Raw genomic sequence first — 16,651 nt, 5'->3', positions numbered from 1 at the left:
TCACGCATGCTTAAAAATGAAGAGCAAAGAGGCACTGAAAAGAGAGAGATTGGGACTGCGGGAGAAAGAGAGATTATATTTCATTTAGTAGTTATATTACCTTTGCAATTTTTCCCATTTCATAGATATCTGCTTTCTGATCTTCAGTGTCCATGAAAGCAGTTTCAATTCTGCTGAGTGTCTGTTCGTGGTTGCTGCAGGCATCTGGGAGTCCTTCAGGAAAGTAGAACCGTGGAATGTTTATGGACAATGGTGCATTCACAACGTTATTCACACGAGGAACAGGGGAGAGTTGTTGGGGACTACTTGGAAAGGCGGCTGGAGGTGGAAGTGGTGTTCCAGGTTTCTTTTCTGGTTTATTTTGAATCTGGAAGAAAAATGTGATTATGAGACACATAAATTATTAACAGTATATATTTCTTGAAGTCCTCACCAGTAATAGGAAGTTGGGTGTAAATACGAAAAACCACAAGTCGAGATCAAGAGCTCACTTCACTCTAGAAGGTGGCAAGGATGCTTCTAGGGAATCTTTATCCATATTAAATAAAGACATCTGTCAATACCTGAGTTTACATAAATATATGCTTTAAAATTCTATAGTATATTTTCCCACCAATTATGTTGCAGACATTTAAGAGCAATGTCAGTTGACATACTAAGGACCCTGAGGTGTATTCTTAGTCTGTTGGCATTGAATTGGTAAATTCTTTTTGAATTTACTGTTTCGGTCTTCCTGTACATTTCTACTTCAACAGGAAGCTAGAATGAGTTCTTTCTAACTATGCAAATATAAAATGTATTGGGGGGAGTATCCTTTCACCTTCTTCTCTAGCTTGACTTTGTTTACGTAGAATCACGGCCAGTTCCCAATAAAGTCATTGTTAAGAAAATTAAGCATTTTCGTTTTAGAATGTTTTCTACCAGGCTGACTTACCTGCCATTAGGGGCATGCCATTTTTTTCTGATATAAATTTCTCTCATTTTTGGTACACTCTAATAGGCAAGGATCACAGTTGTTAATTTCATTACAGCCAAACTTCTTTTACAGTTTATTAATTCACTTATAGTTTATAGTATTACCTTTTCCAAAAAGGATCTGATGTGGTATATCATAAAGAAACAAAAAAAGAGTATAAAAAGGTGGTGGGGCGGGTAATGGAAAGGTTAAGATTATTCATGATTTAAGGAAAGGTAAAGGGAGGTACACAAACATTCATGTAGAAATTTATTTTACCAATGAAGACTAAATTTAGTTCTGAGATTCCTAGAAGAAAAAGCAAAAGATTCCATGGAGATTTTCAGAGTTTTAATTTCTATTCTTAATTTTGACCAAATTATCTATCAAGGCTTATGAGCATGGCACTGTATTGGATGCTATATAAAGTATAAACGACAGACATGACCATTGACTAGATTTATTTTAAATTCACTGTGAACACAAAGTATTACTCGAGTGTCCTTCCTTAAATTATCCTAATGCCATCCCTAAAGTCTGAACAGTAATTTATTTGTAAGTAGATGTGAATATCATATTTCCTTTTGAAATAAGGGCTTACAACATGATCTTTAGATTCAGGATAAAAATTTTAGCTACCTTTGACAAACATGAGTGTTATAGGAAGATAAGCTTCATTCACAAAAATAACAAATATGATTTCATCTTCTACTTTTGTTATACATGGCCCATTTCTCATGTTACTATCTGACATTAATATATAGTGTCTGCTCATATATTAATTCTACTGAGGATATGAAGGCCAGTTGGTCACAGCAAGCCTTTGCTGCAGTATCAGGATGTCAGCCACATAAAGCAATAGTCAAGGAAGAAATGGCACAAAGGGAAGTGATGACAACGAAATATGAAAAACTTTAACAGAATATAGTGATGGCTTAATAGCGCTACGACCTCAGTAAAATTACTTAACCTTTTAGAATTTCATTAATAAAACAGATTATAGTCCTTATTTCTTGAAAGGTTGTGATGAAGATTTTAAAAAATTACAGGAGTCAGGAGTAAGGAAATTACATAGGTAAAAGTTTCAGAGCGGTGCTAGGCACAGATATGTCCTTATTTAAGAAAACGAGTCACAGGCCAAAGGGTGGGGTTCTCAAAACATTAAATAAATATAACTTAGCATGGTTCTTCAGATTCAAAAATAAATAAAATGACCATTTATATTTGTAATGCAATTTAAAGTTTACAAACCACTTCTGATTTAACAAATTGATAATCTATTATAAGGAAACGTTTTTCTCTTCCTTAATGCTAAATCTCCAAATATTATTACATAGTCCTATGAGTCAGTAACAGTAGAAACTGTCCTTAATCTTCTAAAATAAGGCACATAATTCTTCAGGGGTTTTATCTAGGTCGTCTACATCAGTGTCATTTCCTTTCTATATTCTATGCTGAAAGAGATCTGTGAGACTACAAGCACACAATTAAATTTTTGTTTGTTTGTTTCCCCAAAATGTTTCCCATGGTGTGACATCCAGGGCAGTTATAACCATAGGATTAAGACCACTGGTGCCAGTGGGGATGAAACCCAATAGTCTAGTGAACACATGCTAGTGGAGAAGGTTTAGAGCAAGGCCTTCAATGTTAACTCCATACTTTTGCTTTGACAGAAATAAGTGACATTCGAAACAAACCTTGGCTAACTGTCAAAGTTTTTATTTGAATGGAAAAATATTTGATTATATAACAGTCTACTTTGCTTTCCTTAGTGTACTTCTTAATATGGAGCAATTCACTGGTAGGCAAGTATTTATTAATTCATTGGTTGATTCCATATTTAATAAAACATGTTACTATTTAAAAGGAAAAATAAAAAGAATGCATTTATTTTGAATTTTTGGGTGTATCAATTTACTTTTCATTTAATTCAATAGGAGATACATAATTTAAACCTTAAAGTAGTTTAATAAAACCGACTCTAAAAATATTATAGAATAAAACACAGTAATATAAATTTTGCCAGATTTACTGGCAAGTTTAGCATATGCTCACTTTGAATAAAACTGTTTTACTCAAATCTAGGAACAGCACTAAAACAGAATTAGCTGGGTAAAGTATCTCAATTCTCCATTTCAGTCTTTCTTTATAAATACAGTATTTAGATATTCATTCTGAATAGAATCCTTATACTATTATGTTATTGCAATATTTCCAATATTTGACCATTTTTGAGCCATTTTTTAAAAAGCAACTTCATATGGATTAATAAAATAATCTGAAATTACTCTGGATCCAATTAACTATGAAATTATGGTTTCTTGCTGGATTGTGGATGGCCATCATTTGTATGCCTCTTGATTTGTATTGTTGTCATGTTAGGAAACTTGTTTGGTGAGAGAGACTGGCCTTAGGGTGTAAGCAAGTTAGCATGAATTCTTCTAAGTAGTCACAGCAGAAAGAAATTACTCAATCTCACACCCTACTGAGGGAAGGACATTCTTTCACCACCAAGAAGTTAACTGCCATCCTTCATTACCTACATACATTATATTATACGTACACAATTGTCTATATATAAAATACATTATTCCTTAAAAAAGAGACTAACAGGATCAGTACTTTAAATAAAACCGTTCATTACAGATGTATGGACGTTAATACAAACATAATCTATTGATTTGAAGTACAAACACGACTTTTAACACAGAAATTCTAGTTTCTCAAAGATATTTCTATTAAAAACTGCAGTATTTCCTGCACTAAATTGCAAAATATTTGTTAATTTGTATTTATCATCCCTAAAACTGGATTCCCTTTCTACAAGAGAAAAATGTGAGTACTGTACTCCAGGTCCAGAAGGTCTATTTTTAAACCTGTTGGAATCTCTCTACAAATAGCTTTCTGCAAATAGCTGAATAGAGGACACAGATTAATTCCTTGATCTAAAAGCAAGTGAGCTATAAAATTATTTGTAAGTTATCTCACTGGGTGGTTTTATTAGTAATAAAAATATTTTAAAAGAAACACCCAAGTTTCAAACCTGTGTCTGCTGAAATGACTTCAGCCGCTTCTTAAACCGTGACGGGAGAACAAAATCACAGCCCCGTGCCAGGAAAGCTAACTCTCCCCTTAAATCCGGGTCCCTTCGTAGAGATGTTTCCTTGATCATCATCTTTGAAAAGTGGATGTTTACTTAGAAACTGTCCAGCACACTTCTGAAGATAGTCAGATTTAATAAGTTGTCAATCTCGTCAGAAAGATTTTTTTCTTCTTATCTCGCAAAGAAATTAAGTTCAAGCATTGTGCTCTCCCAGCCTCCAGAGACCACAATCCATGCTTGTACTGACAAGCAGCTGGTTCCCAAATACAGCTTGTGGCTCCCAATACCTGTTCATAATTTTCAAGTTAGAAACACGGCCTGCAATGGGCCTGTTGCTCCTTGTAGGTAGCTTTATGTCAAATTGATCTGCACATGTTGAGAATACAGAGCCTTCTGGGAAAGAAAGCATCCACTACTCTGAGCACCAAAGTTAGAAACATTACAGTGGACCTAAAAATAGCAACTTCTCAGATAATGCTAACTTCTTAAACTCCGAGTATGTGAGGTGTCGATCCACATAAAACAGTTTCTCCTCAAACTAGAAGAGAAAGAACTTTAGAGTGTTTTTGATTTTGCTATATTTTATGAAAAAAGAACAAGCTGTACTTCAAACTTTAAAATATTATTTTAAGAATATTTTTTTATTTATTTGAAAGGAAGCGAATATCTAAAACCCTCACAATATATCCAGTCAAAATATGGAGAAAAACAAATTTTCATACTCAAATGGTAACATACAAGGAGTTTTGTTGGTCTCAGATTTAAAAAGTAAATCTTTTGTTTGCAGAAGACTATCTTAGCCATAAAAATACTTTTGGAAGTAATTCTAGATCTGGATATATCTGAAAATTTATTGTCGAAGTGTTAAGAAAATGGAACAATTCAATGCCATAAGCAGCAGCTTCAGATATATGTGTGCATGCAATTTGGCTACAATAAACACATAAAAGCTGACTGAACAGCAATGATAATACATCTTTAATTTGTGGGACTTGATTTTTCTTCAAGGAACTTTAAACAAATCATATATTTTAAAAATACTCTATTGTTTTGATCATATATTAAATCTGACTCATATAAGTGGCTCTCCAAGTACTTTCTCATGTTTAATATTTAGACTTACATATTTATTTTTCAATCAACCACATTACTTAATATTTATTTTCTACTTCTAGAAAATATAAACCAAATATCATTACCAAATAAACTCCCAAACCAAAAACATCTTACAACCTTCTTTTACTGAAACTTTGTCTAATTTGGTGAGAATGACATTCCTTAGTTTTCCAGGGTTTCCTACAACTTGTTACTTTTTTCTTGATTTCATTTCAAGACATTCTGACAACACTTTATAATGTGTACATTGGGCTTATACATCTAACCTGTGGTTTTCAAATTTTTTTCCTTTTTAAGCTGTGGAATTCTCCACTCATACAAAATCTTACCTGAAAGCTTTCAAGATATACTATAAACTTTGAAAGAAGTTTACAATTGAAATCCCTGGTAAATGCTTCAACCTGGGCCCTTCCTTTTCCCAATTTTCTCCCACTGGGCTGACACATTAATTCTTTGAGCTAGACAGCTTTCCTATATTTTTTTCATTACATTCCTGCCCATAATACTGTTTTCTTTCATTATTTACCTCCAAAACAAGCATCAAAAAGTTAGTTAAGAATGCCACTAGGTCTTTAGACTTCTGATTCACTGCTTTTTAAATTAAGGCGCACTTTAAATTGTATTCCCCCCTCTTCTTCCCAACACTAACCAAAGGCTTCAGGAAGGTGACTTTTCATCCCCTTCCTCAGCAAGTAGATTAGTGGTTGCCAGGGGCTAGGGGAAGGGAGAAGTAACTGCTAAGATACATAGGCTTTTGGGGGGTGGTGATGAAAATGTCCTGGAATTACACAGAGCTGATGGTTGTATGACCTTGTTGAATATACGAAAACCTACTGAATTGTGCACTTTAAAAAGGTTGATTTTTTTTACTAAGTGAATCACATCTCAATTAAAAAAGCCTTTCTCACCTTGATTCTGACTGGGACAGTTAAAAAGAAAAAGTAGTAACTTGGAATCACAGACTTTGTTTAAAATATCATTTTAAATAAACTTTGAGGGTAAATTGATTATAAGCTAATTACTCTTAAGCCCAAACTTTGATATCCTTCTTTTATGCTCTAAATTGGTGTTTTCTCAGTTTAATTAGTAGCTTGTTTTGTGTTACTAATGTTATTTTACTCTTAAATAATGAACACTGGAGTGGGGGAAGAAGGCCAGGTGGTAGTGATGATCTATATAGTTTCCTTGCTCCTGGCCTAACCCTTGAGCCTTAACTTCACTGGTTGCAGCAAATAGGAGATCTAATAAGCCTTTTTTGTGTCTTGCTTTAATTGCCTCCAAATGATAGGTACACATTCCATGACCAATAACAGAAGGAACACGAATCTATTGACATTGCCATGTTAAATGTCAATGAACGTACGGTGGCAGTACTGTAAAATAGTTCGCCCCAGTGTCTTCCTTGGTTGTGTGTGTATCTCTCAATAATTTTGAGTGAGGCCTGAATTGACAGATGTCAAAAGAACAGGCTGAAACTGATGGTCAAGGACTCTGGTGATGAACATTATGTTGCAAATAAAATAGCTGATGTGCCTCTTGGATGCCAAAGTGCCTTTTGGATGCCTTGTTTTAAAGATGGGAGAATCGTAGTATGTTTGTTAATGGCATGGTCTAGTAAAGGGGAAAAACTGATGGCTGCGGGAGAGAAAAGGGTCACTGGAGAAGTGTCCCTGAGTTGACGGGAGAGGATAGGATCCAGAGCACAAGTGCAGGGGTTGGCCTTAGACAGTTCAGACCATTCATGTATAGTAACAGAAGAAAAAGAACTATAGGTACTGATATAGCTAGGTGGGTGGCTAAAGGTCTCCCCTCTGCTTCGGTTTTCTCAGTAGAATAGGAATCAAGGTCATTAGCTGAGGGCAAGGATGCAAGAGGAGATGTTAGCAGTGGTCTCCAACCTTTATGGCACCAGGGACTACTGCTCCTATGAGAATCTAACGCCTGATGATCTGAGGTAGAGTAGAGGCAGTGTAGCTAGTGCTGGAGAGTTGCTGCCAATATAGATGAAGCTTCGCTAGCTAGCTCCTCACCTGCTATGCAGCCCGGTGCGGGGCAGGGGGAGTGTTGAGGATCTCTGAGTACAGGACAGAAAAGGTATGACTCATTTGCAGAGTGGGAAGTGAGGGACTAAGGAAATGGAGGATAGCCAGACAATACTAAAGGCCCACTGGAGGTTGGTCATGAGTTTAACACAAGACTTCTCAGTATGGTTGTTTGATCTTCAGTCACGGTCAACTGCACAAGTAAAAGCTCAAAGTAGACAGAGAATGGGAGAAGGACAATGAGATGTACAGCTACTCCTTAAAGAGAAAGGATAAAATTTCAGAATCAAAACAGCTAGTATGTGGAGGTACTACAATAGAGCCTCGGGGTACAATGGTGAGCAAAAGAGCACCTTCTCCTCAAAATGCCTACAATCTATTATTAAAAGACTTCCATGCTGCAATAAGGTACAATGATCTATACTCTTAATGGGGTTCTCTCTTCTCGCTAGGAAAGGTGATGGGACATCTTTACACCACCACAGATTTTTAGGTGTTAGGAGCTAGAAGAATATTCTACCTAGGTTTACTAAAACTCAAATAAATTCTCTGTTACAGAATTTGTCAGCAAGAAAGATAACTGATGATGGTTAACTGTTTACTATCTCATAAAGTGGATTCTTTTTGATCACAAAGTAACTATGAAATTTCCCAGAGTCCCTGGAAAATCTCAAGAGATTTGTCTCTCACCTTGTAAAAGAGATGTTAAACTAATTAGCTTTATTTGGTATGTTAAATTACATGGGAAGCGTTGTCAAATAAGTGATAACAAACCTTTGTGTGGATACATGTTATTAATATGTGTTCTAGAAATTGTATGCAATTCCAAAAATCTATATCCTAGTATGTTATCAGTCATAATCTCAGTTATCTTAAAATGCGTTACGTCACAAAAATAACCAAATTTCTTTGTCAATTCCATTATAATACACTCTCATCAGATATCTAATTATGGGCATTTTTAAGTCTTGTCATTTATAGACAGCTATTTTTTTTAAAGCTTTTGCAAAAGTGAGATTCAAGGAAAAGATGCTACAAAGTACTCAACCACTGATACTGATGTTAAAACCTTGGGTGCATATTTCAAAACTAAAGAAGGCTCCACTTGACATCTGGTCCCGTGCTAATACCAGAGACCTTAAACTCAAATTGACTAGGAAAAGAAGTAGCTGACATCGAGGCAGACTGCTTCCTCCCAATGTTGGATCAAGAATTATTTCTTTCCATTCCTCTTTCCCTCTCTGACCATCCTTTTCCTAATTTCTCTGCCCTGGCCTGAAAAGATAATGCCATTGTTCACATATCCCAGGCCTTTGCAAAGAAGGGTAATCCAACTTCCAACTAACTGATGACTTTGTTAAGATGCTAGTGATCTTGTAGGTCTTTCTGCCCGTTACAAACATCTGATTTCTAGTGCCTCAATTTTTCTGAAACAAGCTTGGTGAATAAACACTTCTTTAGAAGCAGACACACAGTTACGTTAAATACATAAACAGCCTAACTGGCTTAAAGAAGTTATCTCCCTCTTCAGGATCATGTCTTGTTTTTGATTCTTGCTGTTTTAAAGTCATGGGGATCCCTGGCTCAGAAGCACTTGCCAAACCATGGGCATCATTTTGTTGCTAATAATTATTATTGTCTAATATACTATGTTCTCTCCAAAGACTGAAATGCATGTGGGCAGCCACTGACCAGCCACCAGATGGTCTCAGAACAGAAGATAATCAGCTCCAAGAATAGGAGCCTGGCATCATCTCTTGTGAATACCCGACTGAGGCCCAAAGAGGCAATGGTAACTATGAGTCGTGCTAAGACTGATATTTATCATCAAGCTTCTTCAATGGTCAAAAGAATGAGCACTGGGGACTGTTGAAATAAATTTCTGGGGCCAAGATAAAGTCATTCCTGCCCAAAGTGCCACACTGCCAATCAAAACTTAGATAACTTTGGTAGTCCTTGTGACTGATCTGAATGACCAGAAAGTTTATTCAGTCACCTAATGCCTAAATGCCAAGCCATCTCTGAGTCTTCGCACCTCAAACAAGGTTGACTATGTGGTCCCAACCAATCAGATATTTTCTATTTGTCTCTTCCTTGTTCTTTATTCTTTATCCCATAAAAGCTTCTTGCCTTCCATACCACTTTGTCGTTCTCCAAAAGGAGACTATCCACTTCGTGAAGTGTTAAAAGTTTGTATCACCTGAATTGCCTTCTTTAATAATTTTTAAAAATAAGTATACATGACCTTTGAACATATTACTGAAATAGGTCAATAAAATTCATACTTGGTGATACTTTGACAATAGTTTCACTGTTTAATCTTGAAATTAATAAAGCTATTTCTTAAAAAATATCAAAATTTTAATTTGTATTTTTTAGTAATACAGATGGATTTCCCCTTTAATTAGAAGAAATCCGTAAGGTTTCACTAAACTTAAATACTATACCACAGCTTTTAAAAAAATAATAATCTTCCTCAATATACGGTCAAGATGCCAGAATAGGTAGGTGCTGTGCTGGCCTCTTCTCATGACCACATCAAAATTACAAATGAACTATAGAACCACCACCATTGAGAATTGCCTGAAGTCTAGCTAAACAGAAGGCCTACAACTAAGGACTTGTTGTAAGACATACAACATACAGAAGTCACCTCAAGACTGGTAGGATGGGTGGAGACGTGAAATAGGCTGTTTCCACACCCACGTGTGTGGTTAAAAATCAGGAGGGGTATCTTGGCTGCAGAGGGCCTCCCAGAGGAACGAGAGGTCTCGGCCCCACACTGGGCTCCCCAGCCCAGAGTTCCAATGCCAGGAAGAGAACTCCCCACAACTTCAAGCTGTGAAAGCCAGCAAAGACTGTGGCTGACTGAGAGACATGGCTGCTGGAGTCCCTGGTGTTTTTTTTTTTTTCCTTGATATTTGAAATACAACTTTATTCTGATTCTAAATGAAAAAGAACAGGAATGACAGCAACAAACAAGGTTTCACCATCGAGTATTGTGATGTGACAGTAGCAGTCTTATATTTGAAACTCAATAAGGAAACAACTGCGTTCCAAAACAGCTAAATAAGCAGGTCCAAAAAATGAAGATTTTTCTAACTGCTACATTCACTCCGAAGCCCATTCATTTCCTTCAGCATCCCAGATTAAACACATGTTCTGCTTAGCTACATAACAAAGTGGCAAACATGCTGTATCACTGACATCACAGGACAGCTGCCTATTAAAACCAGACTTCTGACACTGGGCTTCAGCTTCACTTTCTCACAGGTCGTCATCCTCACCTGGCAGAGCAGTTGCCTGAGCAACCTCTAGATTGTGCTCATTCTGTGTTGCCAAAGCTGGGTCCATGAAAACCCCTGGGGCAAGAGCGGGCATGGCAACAAACTCCAAGTTAGGGTCTCCAATTAGTTTTTTAGAGAAACAGCTTTTCAAAGTTGTAGTTACTTATTGGCAGAAATGTCATAGTATTGAGGATTCTTCTTTTGGAGGAAGACAATTGATTTTGCCTTAACTTTCCTGTCCTTAATACCTACTTTGTTGCCACACAACACGATGGGGATGTTTTCACATACTCATACCAGATCTCTATGCCACTTAGACACATTCTTGTAAGTAACTCCTGACATTACATCAAACGTTATAATGGCACACCAGGCTTGGATGTGATAGCCATCTCTCAGTCCACCAAACTTCTCCTGACCAGCTGAGTCCCACACATTGAACTTGATAAGTCTTCTGTTGATGTGGAACATAAGGGAGTGGACCTTGACACCCAAAGTGCCTATATACTCCTTCTCAAATTCACCAGATGACACTTCACAAATGTCGTTTTTCCAGTCCCACCACCACCAACCGATACAAGTTTGAACTGAACTTGGGGTTCTCTTTGGGCAGCCATTATGATGTTACTTCTAGAAGTATCTCCGGGCTCATCTGACTGAGAGCTCCCAGGCATTTTAGTTAAAAGGCCTGCGCATGGACTTACTGGCTGACGAATTCACTCACTCTGAGCTCTAGTGATGGGGCAGTAGCTTGAAAGGCACCAGGGATGGACAGGAAGGAAGGAAGAAGAGAGAGAATAAGGAATTGAAAACCTATATAATGAAACAATGACAAAAAGCTTCCGTAACATGGTGAAGGGAATAGACATACAAGCCCAGGAAGTGCAGTGTCACAAACAAGATGAACCAAAGAAGCCCATACCAAGACCCATCATAATTCAAATGCCAAAAGTTAAAGACAGAGAATCTTAAAAGCAGCAAGAGAAAAGCAGTTAGTTACGTACAAGGGAGCTCTCAGAAGACTATGAACTGACTTCTCAACAGAAACTTTGCAGGCCAGAGGGATTGGCATGAACTATTTAAAGTGATGAAAAGTAAGGACCTACAACTAAGATTACTCTACCCATCAAAGCTATCATTTAGAACTGAACAGATAAAGAGCATTCCAGACAAGAAAAAGCTAAAGGAGCTCATCAACGCCAAACTAGTATTACTAAAAATGTTAGAGGGACCACTTTAAGAAGAAAAAAAGATAAAAATATGAATAATAAAACAGCACTAACTACGTATCTATCAATAATTACTTTAAATGTAAATGGATTAAATGCTCCAATTAAAAGACAGGGTGGCTCAACTGATAAGAAAACAAGACCCTTTCATATGCTACCTACAAGAAACCCACTTCAGATTAAAAGACACACAGAGAATGAAGGGGATGGAAAAAGATATTTCATGAAAATAAAAACAAAACAAAACAAAATCTGGGGTAGCAATACTTATACCAGACAATAACAGACTTTAGAACAAAGGCTATAACAAGAGACAAAGAAGGACCTAGTAATCTCACTTCTGGGTATTTATCTAAAGAAACCCAAAACCCTACTTTGAAGGGACTTGTGAACCCATACGTTCATTGCAGCATTATTTACAATGGCCAAGATATGGAGGCAAACTGGGTGTCCCTCAGTGAATGAATGGACAAAGAAGAGGTAGTACATATATACAATGGACTACTACTCAGCCATGAAAAACAAAATTTTGCCATCTGCAACAACATGGATGGACATAGAGGGTATTGAGCTGAGTGGAGTAAGTCAGAGAAAGACAAATGCCATATGATTCCCTTACATGGAGAATCTAAAGAACAAAATAAGCAAATAATACAAAAACAGATACACAGAACATTCTGATGGTTGTCAGATAGTAGCGGGGTTGGGTGGATAAGTAAAAGGGGGGAAGAAATGAAGTACGGATTTGTAGTTACAATATTGTAATGGGGATGTAACACCATAACTCTGTATGGTGTCAGATGGGTACTAGATTTATCAGAGTGATCACTTCATAAATTATATGTCTAATCACTGAGTAGGCCTGAAACTAGTATATTGTATGTAATTGAAAAATCAAAAAATTATTTAAAAAAATCTTCCTCTCTTTAATTCTTCCTCTTTCATTGAAGAATCTTGCCCTTGCCTTCCATTCTTTCAATTGAGTAAGTAGTAATGGAATTTTCTTCCTAGGTTTGTTTTTACTAAAATTAAGTCAAAATAAATAATTTTCAAGGGAGGCTAGGGTTTATTATTTTAACCTGTGAATGACAGCTAACAGGCTATTGCCTCATAAGGCTAAAAACAGATAAAATAAGATTAATATCATCTGCTGGTGGTAAAACATAGAATTAAGGTATCATTTATTACATGAATTACCAAAGCAGTATAGTTTCTAAGTGTTTTAAAAAATTATTGTATCATCTCCCATGTCAAGACACGTCCTTAGTAATTTACTCATTTATAATTATAAAACCCTTTGAGACCTCAACCACATCCCCCTTTCCCTCCTCTAAAAGTTGTTCTCTTATTCTTCTTCAACTTGTTTCAGGTCTATCTGCACACCTCAGCTATTCTAGAACCTACAAGGTTGTTTCATGTCACTTAGAGGCTTTGTGAATAAAGCATGTACTGAACATTCATTTTCTAGTCAAAGGTATAGATAACGTGACACAGTGAGAAAGTTCACGTGCAAAGAAAGGAAGAATGGGGAATAAGACATGGAGTGAAAAAAGGAAGCTGTTTTAAATAGAACAGTCAGAGATAGGGGAAGAAAGGGGACAAAAGCTACACAGATCAGAACCCCTGATCAGAACTCAAGATGAAGGATTTTGAAACTTCAGGCCTATTTATTATTTTTATTTCTACTGGCATATTCTTTGACTGTCATTGACATTGGTACTTTTTGCTATTGATATTTAGTGATGCTTCCAAGATTTCAAATGCCTTTAACAGGATACCACATTGAGCCTTATTAAAAGGCTGTTTAGCTGATCCACCATGAATAATATTTAGACCTGGAGTCAGCAAACCTTCTCTGCAAATGGCCAGGTGATAAATATTTTAAACTTTAAGGTCTCTCAAACTGAGTAGGTGGAGCACAAAAGCAGCCATAAATCCTATATAATAAGTGAGTATGGCTGTGTTCCAAAAAAACTACAGTCAATCCTTAAACAACATAGGGGTTGGGGCTGCTAATCCCTCAAACAATCAAAAATCCCAATTAACTCTGACTCCCCAAAAACTTAACTACTAATAGCCTACTCTTGACTGGAAGCCTTACCAATAACATAAAGTTGATTAACATAGATTTTGTATATTATATGTATTATATACCATGTTCTCAAAATAAAGTTAGAAAAAATAAAATATTAAGAAAATCAAAAGAGAAAATATATTTATAATACTGTACTATATTCATCAATATCCTAAGTTTATATCATCTGTTTATGGAATGAATACCTATGTCAATATTGTCTTACATAATACAAAACAATGCAGATGTTATGTTACTAAACACATCAAAAATGAAAAGATAATGTGAAAAAAATTCATATTTATTTACAGTGTACCGATTCATTCATCGATAATGAAGTAGCAGCAATATGATTGCTTTACAGTAGCCTAGTGTAATCTATATAATTGCTTCATGGTAGTATAACCTATACACTAATGAATGGTTATAAAATTTTTATGGCATACAGTATTAGTCACATTCATAATACAGTACTGGAAACATTACATTTCTAGTAAAACCACTTACCTGTGATTAAAGGCCGATATCCAGTTTCTCCAATTATGAGAGAGGTATACTGTATGGTAATGTAATTCTTTGAAAGCGAAGTTATAAAACAGTAAGAAAACACCATTAATTTTAGATTAAATGTCACTGACCTATGCCTATGAAAGGATAGGCTATCTACTTCCATATGTGTCTTGCACACAACATTCTATGTGATGAATATTTAGGCAATAATGATGACACAAAAATGTCTCATACAATTGTTGCCATATGGTTATTAGATTTTCACACAAAAACATATGCATACACAACAAATATGTTCATTAACTCTATGGCATGACTGATTATTTACTGTTCATTAAGTGGAAGTAGATCATCATAAAGATCTTCATCTTTGTCATCTTCATGTTGAATAGGCTGAGGAGAAGGAAGAGGCAGTTCGGTCTTGCTGTCTCATGGGTGGCAGAGACAGGAGAGGCAGGTATACTCGGTGTTACTTTAAGGAAATACACTGTAATTGTCTTTTTTGCCTTTTTATTTCTCTAAAAATGTTTCTATACTGCATCAATCCTTCTTCCACCGTTTGCTTTAGTTTTCAGTGCCTGTATCATAGAAGGGTTCATTTGGTAAAAGAAATTAAAAGCAGTCTTGAATAATCGGAACCCTTCTGCCAGACTGTCAAATGTCAATTTGTCTTCTGGTACTGCTTCTTCTATGTCTTCTTCCTCATTGCCAGGCACTGGTTCAGAAGCACTCATCTTCATCAAGTTGTCTTTTGTTAATTCTTCTGGTGCGGTGTCTATTAGCTCTTGAATTTCTCCAAGATCCATATCTTGAAACCTTTCGCTCTCCCCCCTTCTTTCCCATGTCTAGTCTCTTTCATGATTTCCTAGACTGGCTCTGTTGTAAATCCTGTTAAGTCATGTACGATATCTGGACAGTTTCCTATAGCAAAAATTTATTGTTTTGAGCTCGACGGCTTTTTTTTGGTAACAACAATGGTATCTTCAATGGTGTAATTCTTCTGGACTTCCACGATGTTCTCCCTATTTGGCTTCTCTCACACAGCACTGACAGTCCTTTCCATAGAGTACCCTGTGTAATGAGGCTTAAGGGTCCTTATAACTCCCTATCTAGGGGATGAATTAGAATTAGGAGGAAAGAGTCCACTTTGATGCCTTTGGTGTTGAACTCATGTGGTTCTAGGTGGCCACGGGCATTGTCCGATATCAAAAAAACTTTAAAAGGCAGTCTACTGCCAATGTACTTCCTAACTTGAGACAAAGCATTGATAAAATCAATCCAGAAAAAGGGTTCTTGTTGTCCAAGACTTCTTGTTGTAAAACCAAAAAGCCTGACAGCTGGTGTTTATCTTTTCCCTTCAAAGCTTGGGGGTTAGCAGCTTTATACTTAAAGGCAGTTAATCATAAACCCAACTGCATTTGCACAAAATAGAGTTAGTCTATCCATTCCTGCCTTAAGTCCTGGTGCTCACTTCTCTTGCCTACTGATTGATGTTCTTTGTGGCTCCCCACTCCCACCCCCCCACCCCCCCAGAATAGGGCACTTCTGTCTGCATTAAAAACCTGTTCAGGCAGATATCCTTTCTCCTCAAAGACTTTCTTAATGGTTCCTGGGAACTTGTCTGCTGCTTCTTGGTTGGCAGAAGCTGCTTCTCCTGTTATCTTCCCATTTGTAAAGCTAAACCGCTTTCTAAAATTATCAAACCATCCTTTGCTGGCATTAAATTCTCCAGCTTTAGATCCTTCACTTTCCTTTTGCTTTAAGTTGTCATAAAATGACTTTGATTTTTCTTTAATCATATTAGAGTCCACAGGGATGCCCTTCTTATAGCAATCCTAAGCGCACAAAAAGCTGCATTTTCGATATGAAATAAAAAAGGTTTTTAACAAAAAATGCAAGGTTTTCGCGCCTGTTGGCGTTGCTGCAGTGACCACTCCACAAATTTTCTTTTTTACAATGGTCCTTATGCTGGATTCATTTATCTTGAAATGGTGGGCAACTACAGCCAGAGATCTCAATCTACATATCAAACAATTCGACTTTTCTCTGCTTCTTGGGAGCACTTCCAGCATCACTAGCGGCACTTTGTATGGGTCCCATGGTATTACTCAAGGTTTACGGTATTGCACTGAACACAATGAAAAATATGCAACAACTGTGAGAGATCATATTTTACTGTGATACATAATTTACTGGGGAGACGAACTACAACTACAATGCTGTAGACAGCTACCAGATTATTACCAGTTGTACAGTATGTACTACAGTTAACTTTATGTAGTTATGATTTAATACCGCATCTCTGCATTTGTTTACATATCTCTTGACTGCAAAT

General features: G+C 36.5%; 1 protein-coding gene and 1 pseudogene across 5 annotated transcripts in view; both read right to left on the bottom strand.

Annotated features, from left to right (window-relative positions):
- Positions 1-16,651, bottom strand: part of PPP2R3A (protein phosphatase 2 regulatory subunit B''alpha) — a 152,166-nt gene that overhangs the window by 86,824 nt on the left and 48,691 nt on the right. For all 5 annotated transcript variants that reach the window (XM_039837222.1, XM_039837217.1, XM_039837221.1 and 2 more), the window contains one exon: positions 101-367. In XM_039837222.1, the coding sequence (XP_039693156.1) occupies positions 101-367 (267 nt within the window). The remainder of the gene's footprint in view (positions 1-100; positions 368-16,651) is intronic.
- On the bottom strand, positions 8,218-11,829 carry LOC120582114 (GTP-binding nuclear protein Ran-like; annotated as a pseudogene).

The sequence above is a fragment of the Pteropus medius genome, unplaced genomic scaffold (assembly GCF_902729225.1).
Source record: "Pteropus medius unplaced genomic scaffold, Ma_sr-lr_union100, whole genome shotgun sequence".
Taxonomy (NCBI): domain Eukaryota; kingdom Metazoa; phylum Chordata; class Mammalia; order Chiroptera; family Pteropodidae; genus Pteropus; species Pteropus medius.
The sequence above is the reverse complement of the archived record's forward strand: the minus strand, read 5'-3'. Positions and strand labels throughout refer to the sequence as shown.